This window comes from Plecotus auritus (genome assembly GCF_963455305.1).
Source record: "Plecotus auritus genome assembly, chromosome: 7".
Classification (NCBI taxonomy): domain Eukaryota; kingdom Metazoa; phylum Chordata; class Mammalia; order Chiroptera; family Vespertilionidae; genus Plecotus; species Plecotus auritus.
Genome location: NC_137774.1, coordinates 36,729,611 through 36,752,931, shown reverse-complemented (window position 1 = coordinate 36,752,931; position 23,321 = coordinate 36,729,611). Strand labels below are relative to the sequence as shown.

The following is a 23,321-nucleotide window of genomic DNA, read 5'->3' as shown; positions in this document are numbered from 1 at the left end:
GCAACAAAAAGTATGCAGTGAAAAAAGTCTTCCTCTCTCTCTGATCTTCAGTCAAGAACTTCACTGCCTGGAGACAGCTGATGTTAATCTCTTTCCCATGTATCCTTTGAGAGATAGTTTTGATGCTTTAAAAAGCAAACACAAACACACATATACAACAGGAAAAATTGTAAATGTTTCAGAAAAATGTATAGATGGATTATCTTTGTGATCTCTGTGTAGGAAAGATTTTTTTTAAAGACACTATACACCAAAAGAAGCACAAATGATAAAAGACTGATAAATTTGGCAATAAAATTAAAAACTAGTTTTCATGAAAAAGTACCATAAAACAAAATGAAAAACAAGCCTCACACTGGGAGAAAATGTTTGTAACACAGATAACTGATACAAAGAAATCACTGTGATATAGGGAGAATTACAAATCAATAAGAAAAACAATTCAACAGAAAAATAGGGCCAGGTAATTCAAAGAAGACAAATCCTAAAAGATGTTTTGTCCTCACCAATAATCAGGGGAATGCAAGTTAAAACCATAATTGATGAGTGTGTTTCACACTCATCAAATGGGCAACATTTAAACATCTAACAAAACCAAGTGTCGGCCAGGATCTCTGATGCCCTGCTGGCGATACAACCAGTTTGAAAAAACAATTGGAAACAGATGGCAAAGTTGTGCATAGCTGTACGTGGCAGCCCTGGCAGATAAAGGTAGGTAAACCCAAACCCACAACTCAGTAATTCCACTCCTAAGTATGTGAGCTGAAAACACAGCACATATGTGCACAACGAAGTATGTAAAGAATGTTCTAGAAGCAGGATTTGTAGAGGAAAAAAAAAAATAATGGGAGCTCCCTGCATATCCATCAGCAGCAGACTAAATAAAGGGTGTAAAAGTCTACAGCCTGAGAAATAATCGAGGGAAGCCATTTAAATCAACACAAATTTATCTCACAATGTGGAGTGATACAAATTACAGGAGAATGCAAACAGGATGATACATTTATGTAAGGCTTAAAAACACACAAAATGATACCGTAGAGCACTAATAGATAAAAACTCAGGTAGTGAAAATTGAAAAATGCATGAAAATGAAAACCAAATTCAGGATGATGGTCATGGGGGCAGGGGAAGGATTGGGGGACGGGAATGTAAGCCTGTCGCTATACTGAGAATATTTTTCAAGCTGAGCAGTGGCATTATGCAATTCATTATACCTTTTCATATGTCCCAATTACTTCTCTTTCCTCCAATGACCATGACAGGAGTGCTTCCCTCTCCTACTAAAGAAGAGCCCCACCCCCACCCCCCATGTTCTTCAAGGGCTGTGCTCCTGCAGGTAGCCCCTCTCCTGAAGGGTCATTCCACAGCCTTTATAAAAGTGTGAGGCTTGGCCTGGCCTGTGTTTCTCTGTGGCTAGAGTGTCGGCCCACGCCCCGAAGGGTCGCAGGTTTGTCAGTCAAGGGCATGTACCTGGGTTGCAGGTTCAATCCCCACCCCATTCAGGATGCATTCGGGAGGCAATTGATCGAAGTCTCTCTCTCTCTCTCTCTCTCTCTTCCCCCCCGCCCCAGCCCCGGCCCCCAACTTCCTTCCACTCTATCTGAAATCAATGGGAAAATATCCTCATGTGAGGATTAATAACAACAACAAAAAGCCATTTTCTCAAGACAAAACTCCAGGAACTTGAACGATGAACCCCACCGCCTTGGCCTTTCACGTCCCTCATCTCCCACACAGTCTGTCTACAGATTCTTTTTTTTTTTTTTTTAATATATTTTATTGATATTTCACAGAGAGGAAGGGAGAGGGATAGAGAGCTAGAAACATCGATGAGAGAGAAACATCGATCAGCTGCCTCCTGCACACCCCCCACTGGGGATGTGCCCGCAACCAAGGTACATGCCCTTGACCGGAATCGAACCCGGGACCTTTCAGTCCGCAGGCCGATGCTCTATCCACTGAGCCAAACTGGTTTCGGCTGTCTACAGATTCTTTAACATTTACCTGCAAAACATGTCTGAGTTTTGACCACTTTCCTCCACAGCCAGCACCCTGGGCCAAACCATCTATGTCTTGCCTGCTGGCCCGTCTCCCTACTCCTGCATCCATCCCCCTATAATCTGTCCTCCACGTAGCAGCCAAATGAGCTTCTCGAGCTTAACGCAGACCGTGGCACCCCTCAATGAAAAGAACTTCCACAGCGAATGAATTATTGCCATCCACAGTAACACAGATGAACACAAACATGAGGTTGAATGAAAGAAGCAAGACAGCACGGGCTGTATGATTCATTTATGTAAAATCCAAAACCAGGGAAGACAAATATGCTATTAGAAGTCAGGAGGGCCCGGCCAGGGTGGCTCAGTGGTTGAGTGCCAACCTATGAACCAGGAGGTCACATTTCGATTCCCAGTCAGGGCACATGCCCAAGTTGTGCACTCAATCCCCAGTAGGGGGCTTGTAGGAGGCAGCCGATCAATGATTCTCTCTCATCATTGATGTTTCGATCTCTCTCCCTCTCCCTTCCTCTCTGAAACCAATAAAAAAATATTTTTTTTAAAAGTAAGAAATCAGGAGGCTGAATACCGTTTCTTGATCTGGGTGCTGGTTGCAACAGGGGCATTTGGTTCATAAACAAATTCATTAAGCCAAAACCGGTTTGGCTCAGTGGATAGAGCGTCGGCCTGCGGACTGAAAGGTCCCGGGTTCGATTCCAGTCAAGGGCATGTACCTTGGTTGCAGGCACATCCTCAGTGGGAGGTGTGCAGGAGGCAGCTGATCGATGTTTCTGGCTCTCTATCCCTCTCCCTTCCTCTCTGTGAAATATCAATAAAATATATTAAAAAAAAAACAAAAAACACAAATTCATTAAGCTTATGTACAGTTATGACGTGTACTTTTGCATACTATATTTCAACACAAAATGTTCGCATGTTTATGCTTTAGACTGCTCTACCACCAGCTGCAGGCTGCAAGAGCAGGGATCTTGTCTGCTTGTTCGCGTCGCTGCATTCCCAGAGCTGGGTGGGCTGCTGGGCACACAGGAAGCGTGGCGTTTGATAAGGGTGCAGTTAAAGCAGCCAGAGCAGCTGTGGGAGAACCTCCGCGGCAATGGCAGTGACCCTCAGGGTGATGACTAGATTCAACCTTCCTCTTCACTCCCTCCTCCAGCCCACGGACCTCCTGCTCATCTGGAACCTTCTACCTGCACTCCCACCTCGGGAACTCTGCACTCGCTCTTCCTCTGCCAAGACACTGTGGAAGGCTTTTAATTGAGGGGTGTCATGGTCTGGTTTAAGCTCTTCCCCCGATTTCCACGGTGCCCCCCTCATCCCTTCGAGTCTCACTCCCTGCTTTCTTTCTTTCTCATCACAGCGCTAATCACTCTCTAACATTCCAGATATTCCACTTGTTTACTCATTACCTGTCTCCCCACCTGCTAGTTTGTGAGGAGGATTCCATCCCTTGATTATAATCACTGCCCTTCAGGGCTGCAGGTGCTGCTGCCACAAGGACACCCTACACTCGCAGACAAGGGCCCACCCACGTGGACACCCGTGCTACCCCTGCCCTGTGCCAAGGTGCCCCCAACCACTTCCCCCAAATCCTCGGGCGCTGACAGCCTCCAGCTGGAGCCGCCCCCCGGCTGGCGGGCGCCAGCTCCTGGCAGAGGGGCCAGCGTGTAATTAGAAACTCTTCAAGCTCCCTAATTGCCAGTTCTTCTCCCCAAACAGGAGGCTGGTGCTATTCTGAGCAGCCCTTGTTGCAGGCTGCCTGAAGCCTGTGGAGAGATACAGGCTGAGTGCAGAGCCAGGCGGCGCCGTGTGGAGGTGGCCCCCCGGAGAGGTCAGAGGGGACTGCACAGTGAAGAAGGGCTGGCGAGCAGCCAGAGACCAAACGTGGCACAGAGAGGGCTGCTGAGTCTCAGTCCAATCTCGCTATGGCCTCCTCCCCTCCTCCCTCCGGCTCCCCTGCCCCCACCCATGCCCAGAACAGTGACATCAAAGCAGCCCATTCATTCTTTATTCAGGTAGCATAAAAATCACTACAAAAACTTTACAAAAGAGCCCTAAGGAGCTAATGCCACCCCCCTCAGCCCCTGAGACCCCAGGCAGAGGAGGAAGAGGAGAGAGGAAGGAAAGGGAGTCCGGGCAGTGTGGGCATCACTAAGGACCACTGGGGAGGCTGAGGTGACGGGGCAGTGGGGGAGGCTGATGGGCCTTGGGCAGGTGATGGCAGATGCAGAGCAGGACAAGGCTGACCACAGTGTCTAACCCCAGGACAGTGCTCTGCCCCTGAGCCACCCCAGGGCCCATCTCGCCTCTCCCAGCCAGGGCATCCAGTCCCTCCTCTCCCCCCTCAGGTAAACAAAGGTGACTAAGGAATAACCCACCTACCTTGCTGACAAAACTGGGTCCACAGCTGCTCCTCCCCCAACCTCACCCGCCCCCAAACTCCCCAAGAGGAGATAGAAAGAATGGCTCCCTCCTCCCCGGACTGCCCGCCCAGGCCCCCACCCCTAATCCCACAAAGCTGTGTGGAAAGAGTCACATGAATTGAGAGGCTGGCCCAGGCAGGGACTCAGGATGCTGGAGCCCACAGCCCCTCACTTGGGGCTACTAAATTGGGGGTAATCCTCCTCGGAGAGGGGCTCCAGTTTCAAGTCAGGGCCGAAGGGCTTGTCGCCGCGGATGAAGGCCTTCAGGTCCTGGAAGAAGTCCCTGCTGTCAGGGGAATCCTGCTGCTCCTTGTGCTCCCGCTGCGCACCGGGGTTGGGGTTCCTCACGCTGCCCACGAAGAGGGGCAGGCTCGTGGTGTCTTCGAGAATGAAGAAGAGGAAGGGGCGGTTCACGCTGAAGGTGGAGAGGGACATGCGGGACATGGCCAAGCTGGTTGCTGCGGCCGCCTCCACGCCAGCCTCACTGAGCTCCAAAGTGGACTGATGCTGTACGCTGGACACCACCAAGCTCTCGTCCGAGATCCCACTGAGGTCTGGGTTCTGAAACAGCTCCTGCAGGCCTGCCCAGGGTAAGAGGTAGCTGGTCAGAGGTGCCTTCTGCCCCATAGGCTGCCTGCACCTGCCTGGGAGGGTGTCTGGCATCCTGGCCAGGAAACACCTTCCACCCACAGATGCCTGGTTAATTCCCACTTAACCTTCAAGTATCAGCTTAAAGGTTACTTCCTCCAGGAAGCCCTCCCTGATCCCCAGCTCCAAAGTCCAGACAGGTGCCTTTTCAATGTTCTGAGTGAGCTGGAGAGAAGCCCTCTGTTCTATTACTTATGCTGAATTCTAAGTCCTGGTTCCTCACCTGCCCACTCCATTAGACTGAGTCCTTTGTACATAGAGGGCTCTCCTACCACCCAGACTCTCCACCTGGAATTCTCTGCAATACAGTCGGGCAGAGCAGGTCCTCGTTCCCTGGACCACCCAGCACGTACTAGGACAGACAGTCCCGGGACTCACATCAAACCCTCTCGCCCCCTAAAGCCTCAAAAAAGGGCAGAACACAAGGCTAGCTTTGTCCCCGACCCCCTGCCAGCTGGGGCTTCCTCCTCATCCACCCTGCCCAACCTGGCCGAGGTGGCTGTCCCAGGCCCCTCCTTACCCAGCTGACTGAGGGTGGCCACAAGGTCCAGCTGATATTTCAGGTGCAGCTTAGGCAGCTGGACCTTGGTGGGCCTCTCCCAAAGCAAGGGATGATGCAGGATGTCCCAGCTCAGGTTGGCCAGCACCTGGGACACATTCCACTCAAAGTAGGTGGGCACAATGACCACAAAGCTCATGTTGTTCTTAAAGGGGAAGTGAGCCACCTACAGACAAAGGAAGGAGACAACGTGAGGACCAGAAAGCACCCAGACCTAGGTGGGTCTGGGCCAGCATGTGCTTCTGAGACTCATAGATCAGGGTTCCAGTCCACCCTGCTTAGGTATGAGCTCAGCCTCCCCGAGCCTCCAATTCCTCCCCTGTGAAGAGGAGTAACTCTACCTACCCACATTGCAGGTTGACGTGTGACCAAAAGGGATAATGCTTGTTAATGGTCTGTCTAGCTCTTCACCCGTTACTACCTGCTAGCCCTGTGACTTGGGGTGAAGAACCCCTGTGTTCCCCTCTCAGTTCCTCCATGTATACAGTGCACTTGGGTTGCTGGTTTTCAAACTGCCCCAGGTTCTGCAGAGCAGTTGCAAAGGGTGGTCCTCTCTCCACCACTCTCACTTCAACAGTGACTCTGCCTAGCCCTGTGACCTGGGGAAGGATTTCATGTGAACAGGTTTCTGTAGCTAAGGAAAGATGAAAACCCCCGGTCTCGATGGTCTCTTGCAGCTTGGACTCCAAGGCTCTCAGCAGGCCCAGATGGGTGGCAGGACCCCCAGCATTTGGCTGCCTGGCCTGCCTGCCGAGTGCCTGAGAACAGCAAGGTCAGGGAGAAGGAGGAATGGAGACAACGGGGGAAGGAGAGGGGTCAGGACAGAGCCTGGAGGGAAGGAGCAGCAGGAAGAAATCTGGTGGGGTGGAAACCAGACCATCCTCCTTTCAGGGTGAACTGGAGAGAAGCCGGGATATTGCTCCAAGGGCCGGCCTCGTCCACAGGCCCCCACCGGAGGGCTGCAGAAGCAGATGTGGTCTGTGTCCTGCTGGCCTTGTGAAACTACCCAACACTGCCCTCTCAGCCACAGGCCCCAGGGGTCAGTGCCTAAGCCAAGGGGACCACATTTAGACTAGAAGCAAGGGCGTCCACCCCTGAGATAGCCTGGTATCACACTCTATCCAATCAGAATGTCCTGTCAGGATGCTGACAAATGCATCCCAATCAGATCCTCCCTTCTAAGAAACACTGCGTGAGAGCTCAGGTACATCTCCCAGGCTTGGGGTGCCCCACAACCCATGAGTCCTTGTACTAAAGCCCTCGGAACTAGAGATCACATGGGTCTCAGCTCAATGCCCTCTCCTCAAAAAATGCTCCCTGGCCACTCTATCTAACATATCACTCCTAGATCCCCTTTTAAAGGTTTTTCCCTCATAGCACTTATCACGAACTGAAACCATCCTATTGGTGTTTGTGTACTTGTGTACTTCGTGTCTTCCCACCTGAGAACAGGGATCTGGGCTCCCCTTGTGTTCCACTAAATGCCCAAGGCCTAGCATAGTATCTGCACAGAGCAAATGCCCAATATGGTTTTGTTGAATGAATGAATCTCAAAGAGCCTGGAGCCTCAGTCCCCCTCGGTGGGGGCATAGTGAGACCTTTCATAGCCATGCGCCCCAGGGACGTAACTACCAGGAAGGTGAGGGCACACCTCCCCACCCCTGTGCCTGCCCCATAGCCTGCTACTCCCTCCCCTCTCCCAGCATGCAGGCCCAGGCTGGCCAATCAAGGGCAACCTGTATCGAGGGCTGCTCCAGCAAGGTCCAGCGCAGGGGGTACATGCGGGCCTGCATCATGTCCACCGGCACCGTGAACTGCCCGTCCAGGTGGAAAGTTCCTCTCTGGGTGAGGCTCGGGTCGAACTTGCTCTTCCAGAAACCTGCATCCAGCAGAGGGCAGGGCCACATAGACTGGACCAGGGTGGGTTCTATACCACCAGCCTCTTCCCCATCCCACCCAGAACCCATTCCAGGGACAAAAGGTGGGGGCCAAGACCCCAGAGGGTGCTGGGCCAGTTGATGCCCAGTTGATCTGAGATCTCTTCTCTATAGAGTTTTAAAGATCTGGACATGCATTTTCCCCATACCCTGCCATGCTCCCAGGAACCCCCCCCTGGGTCTTTTCAGACCGGGTTTCCTTCTAGGGTACTCTCTCCACAACAGCCCCATCCAGTTCCTGGGCCCCCGCCCTGCCACACCACTATCTGTCTCCTACTCTCTCCCAAGCCACAACCCAGAGGCTCCACCCTGAGGAGGAAGAGTGAGGGCTGCACAGCCTGCTCAGCCTACGGGGCAGGGGTAGGAGCTGCCAGGGTGGGAGACCTGAGAAGAGGAGAAGCGCACCCTGGAAATGGATGACGTTGAGGAGGAGCAGCACTGTGTCATCTGCCATCTCCGAGAGGAAATCCTCAATCTTCCCCTCCGTGGTCTCCTTCACCCATTTGTTGATGTTTGCCAAGTCATCCCCCTTCTTTCCAATCAGGTTTATGGGCTTTGCGCCAAAGAGATGTTCCGATTGTTTCAGGAAGTCCTCTTTGATGGGAAATCCTACACAGAAGGGACCGCAAGTTGTTCCCAGAGCTCAGGCTCCACAGACAATGATCCAACTGGCTGAAGCCAAGCCCATCTCCCTCACCATGTCCACCCCCACAGCACTAGCTAAGGAGCTCCCTACCACCAGCACCTACCTTTCTGCAGGTACATTCTAGCAGCCATTCGGAATGCCCCAGGGCCCAGGTCCTGGCAGAGGCGGCTCAGCAGGTGGGGGAGGCAGGGCCCTGAGTCTGCATGCAGCACCTGCTGCAACCTCTGCAGCGTTTGGTTCTGAGCACCTGGAGGGGACCGCATCGCTGTGGCCAGGCTGGGGCTCTTTCCCACCACCACTGCCCGCCCCCAGTCCCTCTAAGTACCCACGGTGAGCACGCCCCTGGGACCACACACTCTCCTCATGTCCACTGAACTGGTCTGAGTCACAGGACCCCCAAGTTCTACTTTCATGTCTGCTGCTGCTAGTCTGGGTGACCACGCCTCATGAAATTGTCACTCCTCTCTGAGCCTCAGTTTCCCACAACGAGATCCTCCAGTGCAATGGACACATTGTAGCTATCAAACTCTTGCCTAAAAGTCACCAGAAGCAGATCCTTGGGCCCAATTCCTGGGAATCTGATTCACAGAGACTTGAGGTGGACCCAGGGGTCTGCATTTTTACCAAACATCAAAGTGACCCCGATGGAGGAGTCATTCTGAAGTAGTGAGTTCCTACTGGCCTCCTAGCTCTGCTGGTCTGGACAGGTGCTGCCATAGTACCTAGTGCCAGGTGAGACAGTGCCAGAGCCACACTCAGAGGCGACAGGATGAGGTTGGGGTGGGTGGAACTTTGGGCCACCTGGGAGAATAGGTCTGTGGTGAAGGCCATCATGGCCTTGGCCAGCCTGCGGGTCTGCTCCGGGGTTGGGGCCTCATTGCAGTCTCCTGAGGCCTTCTTCAGGTCAGTCTGGCCATCAGGCTCCTGCAGGGATATATCAGGGGTCAGTGGAGGTCAAGGGTCACTCGGTTCTGTGTTGAAGATCTACTTCACAGCCCCTGGGCCTATGGGCAGCAGGGCCTTGTCCCAGGCTTGCCTGATACATTCTGGGGACTGGATGCCTTCCTCTGTCCCTCACCCTCTCTCTTCAGCGCTCCACCTCAAGGCCACACCCCCAGTCCCCTCACCCCTGCTGATTGTTCCCCCCTCCCTCGGGCCCGCCCACTTTTTCCCAGCCCCACCTGGTTGTACCTGGTTGACCAACTTGAGGAAGCTAAGTGGGGACAGCTTCTCCTGGCTTGGTCCGGTCACTATCTGAAGAAAGGAAGAAGCAAATGGAGAGGGATCCTTCCCACAGGTCCCCCACCCTGCATGAGCCACCAGTGCGGGCCTCTCAGCTCCTCTTCCCAGTACCTGCTGGCCCAAGGGCTCCATGGCGCTGGCTGGAGAGAACTGTTGAAAAAGCGATGAGGAGAGGAGGGGGAAGCCCCTCAGAGCCAAACCCTCCTGCCCTTCTCTGCCCCCTCAGACCTATGGCCTCCATACCCCCCTCCCCTCCCTTACCCAGTCCCAGACTCCTGCCCAGACTCACCACTGAGCAGGGCCCTTGCAGGCAGGACAAGCTGAGTACCAGGAGACCCCGGAGCAGTGCCATGTTCCTGTGAGGGGCAGGAAGGTTGGTTGCCAACTTCCCCCCGCCACACACACTGTCACCAATGATCTGACTGGTTACCTGAGCCAAGCCCCAACACTCACCATGGAATCCCACCCACACGATCCCTGGCCGGCAGAGTCCCGAGCCATCATCGCTGAGGACAACGTCAGCTACAGCACACAATCCCCAAAATACACCAGCAGTGGCTCTCAGCTCTGGGGGGTGTTTTGGTTCATGGGGGGAAACAATATCAAAGCGAAGAAAGCCATCCTTCTCCAAGGCCTGGCATTGTGAGTCAGACCTGTGAATCCAGATAGACTCTTGCCAGAGGACCCTGGACATCTCCCTTACCCCTTTGGGCTTCTCATCTTGTAAAACGGTGGCAAAGGTCCCTACCTCCTCCCACGGGTATTGTGAGGACCAAATAAGACAGTGTTTGTGCCCTAACCGGTTTGGCTCAGTGGATAGAGCGTCGGCCTGCGGACTGAAGGGTCCCAGGTTCGATTCCAGTCAAGGGCATGTACCTTGGTTGCAGGCACATCCCCAGTGGGGAGTGTGCAGGAGGCAGCTGATCGATGTTTCTCTGTCATCAATGTTTCTAACTCTCTATCCCTCTCCCTTTCTCTCTGTAAAAAATCAATTAAAAAAAAAAAAAAAAAAAAAAAGACAGTGTTTGTGAGCCTGGAGTACAAGGCCTGGCACTCGGGAATGGCTGCTGGCCGCCTAGCCAAGGCCCCTCTTCTGGGAGCCCTGCCTTGTCCTGGGGCTCCCTCCCCACATCTCCTATCCAGCTGGCCCACCTTTTCTGGCTGGTCTGGTTTGGCCTTGCCCACAAGGGTGGCAGGCTGGGGAGGCCCTGAGGTCTCAGCAGGGGTGGTGGGGTGGCCCCAAGAGCCACCTTGTTGACCCAGCAGCAGAACCCAATGAATGACTCTGGCCAGAGCCACCTTTGGACTTTCGGGAAACACTGCCCCAGGCTGCCTCTGGGAAGTCTAGATCTAGCCTCAGAGCGGGTCTCACACACCCCACCCCCATCTCAGGGCCTGTCCTTCTGGAGGATCCTTCTACCACCCCTGGCTCCACCCCATCACACCCAGGGCCCTTGGCTGAGGTTCTGATCCCCAACATGGACTTCTGAATCTTCCTGGCAAGAAATGACCTCCAGTTTTTCAAGTCCCAGAGAGCCTTCCCCTGGACCCCCCACCTTTCATCACCCCAGGAGCCTTGGAAACAACAGACTCCTGAATAAATTCAGCCCAGACCCCCTCACCAAGTGGGCAGCTCCTACCTCCTCTCCTGCCCGAGGAGCAGGCCGTTAGCACTCCCCTCCTACCTCTAGGCTCCTCTCTGCTGCACGCAATGTCCCTCTGGGATACTTGGGTGCTCCCCACGCTCTGCTCTGGCTCCAGCCAGCCCCGCCGAGCCCTCCCCTCCCACCAGGACCTTTGCTCTCAGCCAACCCCTGTGCAGATTGCTTTCTCCTCTGGTAAATATTGACCTGCATATCCGATTAAACATTGATATTGGGGCCGGAAGCCCCTTTCCCACCAGGGCATCTAGTCCTGAGACAGCCACCTGGAACCACACGGATTTGGGTCCCACCTGAGCCTGGAGAAAGGAGGTTCAGGAGACAGTGGAGGAGGCTATCCTCATCCAGAGAGCAGATCCAGGAAGGACAGGAGCCTCCCAGAGACCCCCTTAGGTGGAGGATTATCCCCGCTTTCATCAGGCTCAGAGAGGCTATGTAACCTGCCCGAGGATACAGAGCTGGGCTGTTCCATCCAGGTCCCCACTTCCTTTCCTCTCCCCCACAACTGCCTCCCATCCCAAGGGGAGGGAAGAGGAAGCTGCAGGAGCATATGTAGGGAACCCAGGATAGGATGCCCATTCCCACTCTTACATGCCCAGGATCCTGATTGGCTGCCTTCAGCCTGGGTCAGAAGGCAGGGGATGGAACGAGATGCTGAGGGATGCAGCCTCTCTCAGCACCCTACCTCACTAGGAGCAATGCCTTCTTACCTGCCCAAGGGTGAGGATTCTGGAACCTGGCGTGGGGCTGCAGGAATCAGAAGCCCTATTCCCTGTGCCACCTGAAGAACAATGGCCAGCCTGCTTCCCTTCTGCCCTACTCCTCACCCTCTCCTCACTGACCTGCAAGTGGTGGGATCTCAACTTTTCTCCACCTGACACCACCGTCAAGAAAAGCCTCACTCAGTTCCAAGGCGCTTCCAAAGGATTTATTGGTCATATTTACATCTAGGTCATATTTACATCTATTGCAAATAGTGAGGAGGCAGCAGGGGCCCAGTCCCAGACCTCATCTTTGCTCCACAATGTGAGGACCCGGGGACCCCAGGATCTTCTTGTTCCCTGGGAGAGACCTGAGATGCACAGATGAAATTCTTCTTGGCCCTTCTTTCAGGGTCTTGGACCCCCATCTCACCCCCTCGCAGGGGTTCTGGGCTCAGGGGCTGCCTCCTCAGTTCAAGGCACAAACACTGTCTGTGGTTAGGGGTAAGCAGGCAAGGCTTGGGGCCACTCCTGGCAGGCACCAGCTAGCCCAGTCCATCTTCTTTGCCCTGGTTCTGACCTTTCTTGTCCTACGGGTCCCACGCTGGGCAGGGCCTGGCTGTGTGGACACTTAAACCCCAGCCCAAGGCCCTTCATTCCTGGACCAGAGAGGCTGGAGCCCAAGCACCATGGGGTGCTGGACTAGGGAAGCTTCTCTGTGCTTGGGGACAGGGACAGAGAGCCCAGCAGGAAGTGGGGGGGGCTTGGCTGGAAAGTAGGTGGGCAGAGCCAGTCTCACTTCCTCTTCCTGAGCACCCCTGTCCCCATGTGGACGCAGAGGGCAGAGCTGGGGTGAAGAGGGGCAGCGATGCTTTCCCAGATCCTTCTCCTGCTTCCTGCTGGCCAGGAGCAGTCTCCCCAAGTCATGACTGAGACCCCTGACAACCTTGGTGGCTCTGGGGGTTCAGGAGCCCAGACTCCCACTCTACCCTAGCTGGCAGGCCACAGGGCTACACTGGGCATGGGGCCAGAGGCTTGCATGGAGGGGGAAACAAGGGTGAGGGGGTGGACTCCCGGAGGATATATGCCTACCCAGGCCTGGCCAGCTCCCACATCAGCCTATGCCAGGAGGCGGATGACCCCATTGTCTGAGCCCAGCAGGAGGTGGCGCTTGGTGGGCAGCAAGGCCAGGCTGGTGAGTGTGCCCCGGAAGTTCTCTGAGCTGAGCTTGGTGGTGGCCTGGGAGGGCGGCTCAAGCAGGGAGCAGACACCAATCTTGTTGGCCACAGTGCCGGTGATCACCTCGCTGCCGTACAGGTCGAAGGTGTGGATAGGGTCAGATGCTGACTTGTAGTGGTGTGTGGGCTTCTGCTCCAGCTCCTTCCAGACGGTCAAGGAATGGTCGGAGGAGGAGCTGACCAGAACGCTGCCCTCCACGGCCTGCTCAGGGAGAGGAGAGCCTCAGCAGGGCCTGGGGCTCCCGTGGGCCCACCAAGCTCCAGGGTCTTCCCATTTCCTCCCACCATCTCTCCCAGGAAGACAGGATGTTCTGAGCAGCTGACAGGCTGCCATCTTCCCACATTATGTTCATGTTAATTAAGATGAATACATTACAGCATCGTTAACCTAGTCATCACTATAGTTTGAGCACTTACTACGTTTAGGCATTGTGTTAGGCATGCCGCATTACCACATTTAATCTTTGTAACAACTCTATGAGGTAAATGCTGTCATTGCTCCCATTTTACAGAGAAAAACTGAGGCTCAGGAAAGTGAACTAATCATACCAAGGTCACAGAGCCAGGATTAACACCAGGCTGACCCCAGAGTCCTCCTGGAAAGTCAGGATTAGAAAGTCAGAATTTAGAGGCATCTGCAGCCCAGGGTCCCCTGGGGGGGTAGGGGGGTCTGAAGGGAACCCGGCAGCCTGTCCCCAGCAGCATCAGTGCTTGTGCCCTGGCCTGGCCTCCACTTAGGATGGGGAGGGAATCCGAGCTGCCAGGAAAAATCCTCCCACAAGTAGCCCTGTGCCTCCCCGCCTCCCCCACACACATACACAACGTGCCTCCCTGAGGTTCGTGATTGAGAATGGGTGGGGGCAGGATCCCCATGCCCGGTCTGCCCCTGCCCCCACCAGAGCAGCCCAGCAGGGGGCATGGACTCTGCTCAGTGGTCTGGGGGCAGTAAACAGCCTCCCAGCTGAGCTTTATTTAACCTGAATTGGGTCACGGACAGGACCCGACCCCTGATCCTCCAAGCAAGACAAATATGGACAAGGGTTACTCATTAGAACATCTCCAGGGAGCAGCAGGGTCAGCTCGCCCACAGTGCCCGCCCCCGTGGCCTGCCTCCTGCCAAGGCCCCGCGGTGAAGCTGGCTCCTGATGCTCCCTTACACCTGTCCTTGGGCAGGTATCAGGAAGATCAGCTTGAGCCTGTACTGGGTGGGCCCTAAACTGATGTGGGGACCCGGAGCAGTGAGGTGGGGAAGGGGCCCTGGTCTGTCACCTTGATCTGCAGGATGTCCCCTTCGTGGGCAGGCCAGCCACGTAGAACCAGGCCTGTGCGGGTGTCCAGGAGCACCATAAAGCCAGAGGAGAAGCCGGCCACAACACTGCGGCCACTGGGACTCACAGCCAGGGAGCGGACCAGCCCAGGGTTCAGCCCGCCACCCAGGCGGAACTCATGCTGCAGGCAGAGGAAGACAAGCTGAGGTGCCACTGCCAACTCTGCCTGCTCCAAGCCACTCTCCCTGAGGTCCTGCTCAGCCCTAAGCCCACACAACTGGGAAGCCTGAGCCTCTGTCCCCCCAATCAAGGGGAGAGCTCCCCCATCAGAGTCCCACCCACCAGGGTTTGCTGCTGTAGGTGATCTGTCTCCAGAGAGAAACTACGCCCTGGCCTTCTCTCTTGGGGATCTTTCCCTGCCGTCAGAGGTCACCCAGGCCTGGGCTCAGGCAACTGGACATCCCTGACCTGCAGGCCAGGCTTCCTGCAGTCCACAAAGCGCAGGGTCGAGTCAGAGCTGGCCATGGTGACGCTGCTGTGGGGAGCAGGCATGACAGCCACAGCAGTCAGTGGGACCCGGCTGTCCGACGGCTCCACCATGCGAAGGGTCTTCCCTGGAAAGGAAACGTGCAGTGGATCTGGGGTTCCAGCAGCTGATGGAAGCGTCTAAACTCCTCCTATCTTCCCAACCAACCCATACCTGCCTCCCATATCCCCAGGGATCCCAGAAAATGCTAGATGCTTCTTGACCTTCCTGCCTTCCTGCTTTCATGGCCAGCCCAGACTCCCATCCCCAAGGCAATGACTGAATGCTACCACCCTCTGTCTACCTCAATGCTACTCCAACCGCCCTTTTAACTTTATTTCTCCCTCCACTGATGCCAAAAAATAATCGAGCCACCATTTATCAAACATGTACTAATGCTACATATTAAGCCAAACCCCTATGTTAAGCTAAACCATTTGTTCTGATTTCCATTTTACAGATGGAAAAACGGATGCTTCCAGCAGTAAAGACCACTCAGCAGGTAAGTGGTCAGGGCCAATTCAAACTGAGATCTAACGGATTCTAAGTCCTAACTGCTCCTCTGTGTGGCTTCATTGGGTCACCCAAAACACACACCACCACACTCCAACCACTCCACCCTTGGGCCCCATTCCAGAGGCCTACCAGAGGACGGAGTGACAGCAACAGAACAGACCTCACCTGGGCCCGCTCACCTGTGAAGGGGTCGAAGATGTGCACAGCCCCATCACAGCTCACCACATACTGTGGGGCCTCCAGCTGGCCCACAAAGAAGACACTCTTGCGGTGCTGGGCATAGATGAGGCGTGGGGCTGTCTCGCTGGTGCCGTCCCCATAGTTGTAGAGTGGCCAGAGGCGCACAGTGCGGTCCTTGCTGCCACTCAGGAAGAAGTCCTCACTGCTCAGGGGTGCCACGCACTTGACAGCCCCTGAGTGGCCCGGGAAGCTCTGCAGGCGGATCTGGTGGAAGTGAAAGTGGGCATCCTGCTGGCTCACGCCAATCTCGTACTGCCAGTATGCCAGCCAGTTCCCGCTCAGCCCGTGGGCACTCCGCGGCAGCTCCCGCTTCAGTGCATTGTCTTCGCTTTCGCTGCCGAGGCCCCCACTGCCCATCCCGGAGATAAAGCCCAGTGGGCCGGAGCTCTCCGGCTGCGAGTCGTCAGGGATCTGGATGCGGTTCCCGACTAGGACACTCCCAAAGGTCCCCGAGTGGCCATCATCCTGGGAGCAGCCCCCACCTTGGGGGTCTGACTCAAGGCCGGCGTTGGGCACAGTGGGCTCCACTCTGGCAGGGCTGCGACTGCTCGGGCTGATGCTCTCCAAATACAGCCCCGCCAGCTCCCCAACCAGCTCATGGTTAGGAATGATTTTCTGGATGATGTCACCTGGATGGAAGTGGAAGTGGTCCTAAGATTAGAGAACAGGTGGCTGCCACCACCCAGCCGAGGGCTTGGGAACCACAGAGGACAGGGAAGGTACTGGCTGTGCAACTCTGAACAAGTGACTCTTCATTTCTGAGCCTCAATTTGCTCCCCAGGAAAATGTGGACTTGCTCCCCAGGAAAATGTGGACTTATTCATTCACTATGTACACGCGAGCATCTTCTCTATATGCTGGGCACAGAAATAGAACAAACAAGACAGGTCATGCTCTCCCTCCCAGAGCTTAGATTTTAGTGGAGGGATGACAACTTATCTGACCGCAGGGCTGTTCATCCTATTCAGGGAGATGACACCTGTTGGCACTCAGCAGTGGCCAGCCTGTACCGTGCGGGAACCTAAGTAAACGGTGGGCTACTCATTCCTCTCAGGCAGCTCCCAGAGACATCAGGGCGTCAGCCTGATTCCCCCACCTTCCCCAGGGAGACGCTAGGCCACTCCTGTGCCTCCTTGCTGGCTACCGCTCAGTCCCTGTTATTATGTCACATTGAGACATGAAGTCTGAGGCCAAATTCCTTTGCTCTGGCCCAGAAAACTGTGCTTAACACCCACTACTGACTCTGAGGGCCTCCCAGGAAAAAAGACATAGCCACAGAGGCTGTGTGAGGAAAGCGGAGGGGCAGTACCCAACAGGCAGGAGAAAGGCACGTAGATGGTGTACGCCATCTCCAAGGTGAACACCTTCTGCAGCTCATCCAGCAGGGCGGGGTCCACCAGCCGCTGCTGCCCATCAGAGAAGGCCACCTCTGGCAGCTGGCCCTCACTCTGGCCCACGGGATCCAGATCCTGGAGGAAGGAAGCCCAGGGAGTCAGCCGAGTCCACAGCCCCTGCCCAGCTCACCCCAGCCAGGTAGGTCTACCCACCTGGTGCCGCAACTCATGCAGCTGAGAGAAGACTTGAAAGAAGGTGGCCACAGGCTCGCTTAGGTGCTGCTGGACCATCTCCTGTCCGATGCGAAGGCAGATGAGGGCGATGAGGCTGATGGTTTTCAGACACAGGACAGTCCGGGCCTGGGCTCCACTTGGGAACCTGGAAAGACCTTATTAAGCTCCAGCTCCCCACACTGTGGGACTTGCCCAGAATCTATCAAAAGCTGGAAGTGAAAGGTGCTACAAGACCAACTGGTCCAAGCCAGAAGAGGAAACTGAGGCATAGAAAGGTGTGGCTTGCTCAGGGTCACACAGCTGGGATCAGAACCAGGACACCCAGCCCAGAGTCAGTGGACTCTCTCCCAAGCTTCCCAGTCCCCACCCCCTCGGCCCCTCAGCTGGGCTGCTCCTCCCACAGGATGGGGCAGGGGCCTACCCTGTGACGAGGGAAGTAAGGAAGCTGAGCACAGGCAGCAAGACCTCGTGGCTGATACGGGGCAGGATGTCCATGAGGGTGGTGTCTGAGAGGTACACAATGATCTTCTGGGTCAGAGTCACCGCTGCCAGCAGTCCAGCCTCCTTACGGCTGTTCAGTCGACTGGGGCTTGAGGTGCTACCTGGGGCCACCTAGGGACACAGAGTGGATGAGGGCCAGGCTGCCCCACAGATCCCCGGAGACCCCCAAAGATCCCAGGTCAGCCCTCGGGCTCCTCAGCCCCTCAGCCCCCAGCCTGCCAAATCGGACACTGACCAGGTAGCTGATGTAGGGCAGGTACTGGTAGGTGAGGACAGGCTCCCCATACAGATGGGCGATGTGGAGGAGGCAGCTGAGCACAGGCCCCGACACTATATCGCCCAAGACCGGTCTCTTCTGGTAGATGTTGCCGGCACCCAGTGGGGGGCTCTCACCACTGCTCACCACGAACTGCTGCCGAGTGGACCCTGCCAAGGAAAGGCCAGAGGCTTGAGTGCTGGCAGAGGGCAGGAGGGCAGCTGGCCTTCCAGGGTCTGTGGTAGCCGCTCCCACTCACTCTAGCCTGGGGTCTGCCCCATGCCCTAAGGAAGAAAGCTTACAGAATGGGACCCAGGACCCAGGAGGTGGTCTGCAGTGGGAGTGGGGAGGATCCCCTAGAGGCGGCTGGAGATGGACAGAGGGCCTGGGGGAAGTTTCATCTCCAGCACTGACCACAGGTCTTACCAACGTAACATGATGTCAGGAGGCGGAGCAGGTTGCGGGCCACGTGGCGGGAGGCCACCGTTGGGCCAAGCTTGGCGGACAGCCAGCGGACCATCTTGCAGGCAGTATCTGCAGGGAGGAGCAGACCCTGAGCTCGTCAGATAATGGTGGCTCACCACTCCACCCCATGGCACCCACCTAGCCAACTCTGGCTACAAATCTGCCATGAAGCCCGGCCTGAGCCTGGTCGCCCCACACCACCACTGCAGTGCAGAGGTGGCGGACGGGACTCTGGCCTTAGGGCTGCTCCAGGTTATCCTTTCGGTGACTCTTCTCCAGTTCATTAGTGACACCCTGGCTACCTCCCTGTCTGATCTCTGCTCCCTCCTCTGCCCTCCACTCCCTCAGTTGAATCACACTGGCCTTTCACTGATTTTTAATAGAACCATGACAGCCTCTGAGCTCTGCACATGCTATTCCCTCTGCATGGAATGCTCTTCCCACGGCAGACCCTGATACTTTTCCCTAGCTACTTCCTACCCACTGAACCTCAACTGGCCCTACTTTCAGAAAGTCTTCTCTGACCCCTGAAAACTAGATCTAAGCCCCATTTTATATTCCCTCGTAGCACCCAGTTGTATTCTTTATAGCGCTACCCTAACTTGGGCTTAAGACTGTCTTGAACGTGGCATCTCCTCTGCTAGGTGTGAGCTCCAGGAGGACAGGCCCACATCTATGCTGTGTGTAGACCTGCTCGATCCACTGCTTGGCACAGAATACATGCTCTACAAATGTTGAGTGCAAACCAGAGAACTGACCTACACACTCAGGCTCAAGTACTCACCAAGAAGGATCTTCTGTTCTTGGCCCTCCGACCGCTCAGTCAGCGGCTCCTCTTCTTCCTCCCCATCTGCCCCACCACCAGCAGCCACAACCGTATCCATGGACAGCACGGTGTTGGAGAGAGTGAGCTCAGATGCCCCAGTGACTTCGTCTTGCTCCCCCTCGTCCTCGCCCTCCTCCAACACCACACAGCCTTCCTCTTCCTCCTCATCCTCCTCGGAGCCTTCACTTTGCTTTAAGTCCTGACTGCTGTCACCTGACCTGAGGCTGCTCTTGTCCACAGGGGCTCCCCCTTCATCTGCAGCCTGCTCCTCGCCCAGGGAGGTCTCACTGGTGCTGCTCTTGTCACTCAGCTGGCCCAGGCTCACAGCCTCAGCCTCCTGGGACTGTGGGGATTCAGACACATACAGCCCCGCTTGGAAGTCCTCTGTCTCAGAGAGGTCTGCCTGGTCGTGGAAGCTGACGCCAGACGTATAATCTGGGAGCCCCAGACCTGACGAAGCAGCAGGCTCCCCATCCATCGGAATCTCCTCCCCAAAGGCACAGGAGCTGGGCCTGGCCCCTGGGAGCCCGCTTTCCTCATCCTCGGCAGCCCCTGCCAGGCCCTTGCTTTCTTCCTGGGAGGTCTCCACACCAGCCAACACCTGCAGGACATGGGGCAGTAGGTGGACAAGAAAAGCCTGCAGGCCTAACCGCACGATCAGCTGGGCCACGAAGCAGTCAGTGTATAGGTAGAAGCGGCCATGGAGCCGGCAGGGGCTCTCGTAGGCACCAATGAGAGGCTTCAGTAGGTACTTATTAGCATTTTTGGGGCCCAATGCCTTGGCAACAGGTTCAAATAGGTACCAGGCCGTATACACAGCCGTGTGCTCCTCGGACATAAGTGACAGCACGAAGGGCAGCAGGATCTCCAGGCCCTCAGGGGTGATGTCACTCAGCACTGCACCCAGTTGCTGCCACAGAGCAAAGACCAGTTCCCGCCCCTGAGCCTCGTCCTCCACGCGCCTCTCCTGGTACAGAAGGATGAACTTGTGTAACGCAGGGAAGTATGGAGGGAAGGGAACCACAGAGCTGAAGGGGCTGAGGAGCTGGGCTGGGGAGGGTGGGGGCAATCCCTGGGAGACAGGTCTGTACTCAAACAGTGGGCCCGGCGTGCCATCCCCTGCTATGGCTGGGCCTTCAGGTCCACTCAGGAGCATGTCCAGCATGGGCTGCAGAGACACAGGGATCTCCTTGGGATGGCGTGTGCAGAGCCCCCGAGCAGCCTCAAAGCGTACCCACAAAGGCGCATCAGGCTGCAGTGATCGGATCCTGGTGGCAAACACCATCTCAGCCAACAGGACACCCAGTGCCTGCATGTCCCGATGGAAGAGGTCCCGCAGCTGCACAGATGGCTGAACCTGGGGCTGCTCAGGCACCTCCAACTGGCCCCCTAGACCTTTGGTCAGGAAGTTGCCTAGTTTCTCTAGCTCCTCCAGCGCCTGCATGGGATTGAAGCCCTCCGGAAGAAGAATCTTCCCTTCCTCGCCTTCCCCGGGGTCTGTCCCAACAGCTTTGTTCCTGCGGCCTGGTCGAGAGGCTGAGGCCACTGAAAAAGACAGGAGGCCTGGGGGAGCTTGACCAGAGGAAGAGGAGGGAACCAGCTGGTCACCTGCTTTCCCAGCAAGGGAGATGGAATCGAGAGCTTCCGTGGCCTGCTCCAAGTCATCTTCCCCTGCCACAGGTCTGTCTCTGGCCCAGCCAGCCTCACAGGGAGTAGCCTCCAAAACCAGCCTGCCCACTCCATTTGCAAGCTGCCCTGGGAAGTCCTCCCGGCCAGTGCTCTCTTGGATGGTCTGGAACAACAGCCTAGGGATGAGTGGCGGCTCAGGGGCAAGGGCAGGAGCCCCAGCCAGGCGCTGGGGGTGTGGCTGATCAAAGAGCTGCACCACACCATAGTTGGTCAGGTGCGTGTGGGCATCCACCAGGTGCAGACATACGTTCTTCTCCTTTACAGCTTCCTTGCCCTGGAGTTTGTAGCCAAAGGTGAGGTCGATCCAGTGGTGCAGGTCCCGGGACACCTCACGGCTCTCCAGCAGCAGCCGGTGGGCAGCCACAAACTCCTGGCTGGAGCCACACCAGGCTGGCACATCCAGGTCAGGCATGTCAGGGTGAATGGAGCAGAAGATAGAGGGATCGGTGTAAAATTCGGGGATACACTCGTCCGGTGTCCAGTTCTGCATACGCTCCATGCTGGCAGGGTACTCATTGGGCTCCCATTGAGCCCGTACATGTCCACAAAGCACCGACCGGGGTGTGCGCCGAGCCTTGTACACATAGTATGTGATGTCAGAGAGCACATCTGAGATGTGATGAGGAACGTGGGGTGGCTCCCCGCCACCTGCACCACCTGCTACAAATGCCTGCCTCGTCATCTCATACGTGAAGTCCAGCTGCTTATCCCCCTTGTTGAGGCGGAACTTGGACTTGCGCAGGTCTCGGAAGCGCCCATGGGATGTGGTAAAGTCCACCACCCAGGGCAACACTGGGTGGTAGTTGGGATCCCCCTGCCGCCGACCCGCCAATCGATTCAGCTGCATGAGGTAGTGGAAGTTGCTGATGCGGCCATGGACCCAGTCTAGCACAAGGCACCTAAGTTCCTTCTGGCAGGAAGGACACCCAGGTCCCCCTTCTCGCTCCTCTCCACAATCAGTGCCTGCCCTGTCCCTTGCTACAGGCGTCTCCTCACTCTCATCCTCTTCCAGTCTCTCATAAGCACTCAGGTCCAGCCGGAGCTCACTGCAAAGTTTCTCATCCACAGCAATGTCATGCAAAGAGAGGGCCCCACAGGCCAGTCCCTGGCGGTGACAGGCATCCATGGCCCTCAGCACACGAAAGAGAATGAAGAGCACCTTGGCTTGGCTGTTGGTCAGCTTGGCAGGGCTGAAGGTGACCACATCGTGCAGGGTGAACTGCACATACGGGTGCACCACATATAGCATCTCTGACGACTCCAGCAGGGCCTCAGCTCTCAAAAGACTGGGACAGGCCAGGCTGCCCCGAGGGGGACAAGGGCCATCTCTGGCATATGCCGGGCATTGGGTAGTTTCACCCACTGGCAGGAAGGAGCAACCATAGACCCTCTGCAGAGCTTGTCTTACCGAGTCCAGGGCAGGGACAGTTGAGGGGGCAGGGCTATGACTATAGGGCTGCCCATAGGTATGATATGCATGGCGCCATAGGTTGCGATAATTTTGGGCAGCCACATCCTGCATGAAGCGATTGAGGGTCTCAGGGCTGCAGGAACCCTCCTCAAAGGACAGGCCACCACCCAGCGGGTAGGACAGCCTCCGTTTCCGTAGCCCATGCACCTCTACTCGCGTCCAGCCTGGGGGCAGCCTCTGCACTGATCTTTGCAGAAGAGTCCTGACTTCCGCTTCACTCAGGCCCTCTGCCCGGGGGCAGGGTCCCGGGGGCAAACGGCGCTCGCGGAGGCTGGCCAGCCAGCGCGCGGGCACTAGGGCCACCACGTGCTTGCCCCCAGGGGCTGGAGCCAGCTGACGGGCATCGATGTTCAGGTCCCTCTCCACGCTCTGCAGCAGCTCCTCCATGTCAGGGTTTGGGGGCGGGGACCAGCCCTCAACCCCGGAGGTAAGAGAGACTTCCCGTCCCCAGATCCCCAGGGCCATCCCCTCCCAGCCGCCTGGGGACCACGCGGGGTTGAGGCCACGGCCCTCTTCGCGACAGCTTCCGGGGTGCCAGATAGGCGGAGTAGGGATGGACGAGGGACCGGGGCTGGGGCGGAGGCGGCTGGGGTGGGCCCGGGCCGAAGAGAGGAGGGCGGGGGCGCTCTTACCCCTCCGCAGGGTCCTGCACTCCGGGCGCGCAAGGGAGGACGCAGAGCGGTGCCAGCACCGGGCTCCACCGTGACGGGTCAGCTGATGCGGCTCACGTGATCGCCCCAGCTCGGAAACAACCGCACGTGGCTCAAAGGGGCGGGCGGGACCCCGCCTACAACCCGCGCCACCGCCCAGCGGGCCTCGTCCCCCTGCGGCCCAGCGCTCTGCTCAGAGCTGGTGGCGGCTTTGCTTCCTCTGGAGCTGAAAGGGGCCCCAATCGGCCCCAACAGTGCAGAGGGGTGGGATG

General features: G+C 56.4%; 2 protein-coding genes across 12 annotated transcripts; both read right to left on the bottom strand.

Moving 5' to 3' along the window:
• Positions 1–4,005: 4,005 nt before the first annotated feature.
• On the bottom strand, positions 4,006–11,291 carry SERPINF2 (serpin family F member 2). 9 transcript variants are annotated; one of them, XM_080677326.1, is made up of 11 exons: positions 11,159–11,226; positions 10,274–10,451; positions 9,763–9,829; positions 9,585–9,623; positions 9,423–9,485; positions 8,954–9,155; positions 8,335–8,478; positions 7,991–8,194; positions 7,385–7,527; positions 5,610–5,814; positions 4,007–5,022 (listed from the first exon to the last, which is right to left on the bottom strand). In XM_080677326.1, exons 3-11 carry the CDS (start codon positions 9,823–9,825, stop codon positions 4,610–4,612), a joined length of 1,476 nt encoding a protein of 491 aa, XP_080533452.1. In that variant the 5' UTR covers positions 9,826–9,829; positions 10,274–10,451; positions 11,159–11,226; the 3' UTR covers positions 4,007–4,609. The 9 variants fall into 9 exon arrangements, with proteins under 9 accessions (XP_080533448.1, XP_080533449.1, XP_080533452.1 ...); XM_080677320.1 differs by having other exon boundaries at positions 10,350–10,451; positions 11,159–11,225; XM_080677324.1 differs by lacking the exon at positions 10,274–10,451 and adding an exon at positions 9,927–10,126 and having other exon boundaries at positions 11,159–11,221.
• Positions 11,292–12,042: 751 nt separating this feature from the next.
• WDR81 (WD repeat domain 81) lies at positions 12,043–23,235 on the bottom strand. Of its 3 annotated transcripts, none has more exons than XM_080679987.1 (10): positions 19,198–23,235; positions 18,375–18,506; positions 17,928–18,118; positions 17,613–17,803; positions 17,171–17,336; positions 16,933–17,092; positions 15,563–16,252; positions 14,810–14,955; positions 14,343–14,522; positions 12,043–13,275 (listed from the first exon to the last, which is right to left on the bottom strand). In XM_080679987.1, the coding sequence occupies exons 1-10, from the start codon at positions 22,862–22,864 to the stop codon at positions 12,955–12,957; spliced, it is 5,844 nt and encodes a 1,947-aa protein (XP_080536113.1). In that variant the 5' UTR covers positions 22,865–23,235; the 3' UTR covers positions 12,043–12,954. The 3 variants fall into 3 exon arrangements, 2 of the variants coding, with proteins under 2 accessions (XP_080536113.1, XP_080536112.1); XM_080679986.1 differs by having other exon boundaries at positions 18,375–18,482; positions 19,198–22,980; XR_013961192.1 differs by having other exon boundaries at positions 12,044–13,275; positions 15,549–16,252; positions 19,198–22,984.
• Positions 23,236–23,321: the final 86 nt, after the last annotated feature.

Bases quoted from the DNA above. Each gene is read 5' to 3' on its own strand.
- SERPINF2 (XM_080677320.1), bottom strand. The intron at 9,624-9,762 runs GTGAGTCTGGGC...CTTTTTCAACAG, and splicing joins TGCAAGGGCCCTGCTCAGTG to TTCTCTCCAGCCAGCGCCAT. The intron at 8,479-8,953 runs GTACTATGGCAG...GGTCCCCTCCAG, and splicing joins ACTGTCTCACCTGGCACTAG to GTGCTCAGAACCAAACGCTG.
- WDR81 (XM_080679987.1), bottom strand. From the start codon at position 22,864: ATGGCCCTGGGGATCTGGGGACGGGAAGTCTCTCTTACCTCCGGGGTT. The intron at 18,119-18,374 runs GTAAGACCTGTG...TTTCCTTGGCAG, and splicing joins CCTGACATCATGTTACGTTG to GGTCCACTCGGCAGCAGTTC. The intron at 16,253-16,932 runs GTACTGCCCCTC...ACTTCCATCCAG, and splicing joins GCCTTTCTCCTGCCTGTTGG to GTGACATCATCCAGAAAATC.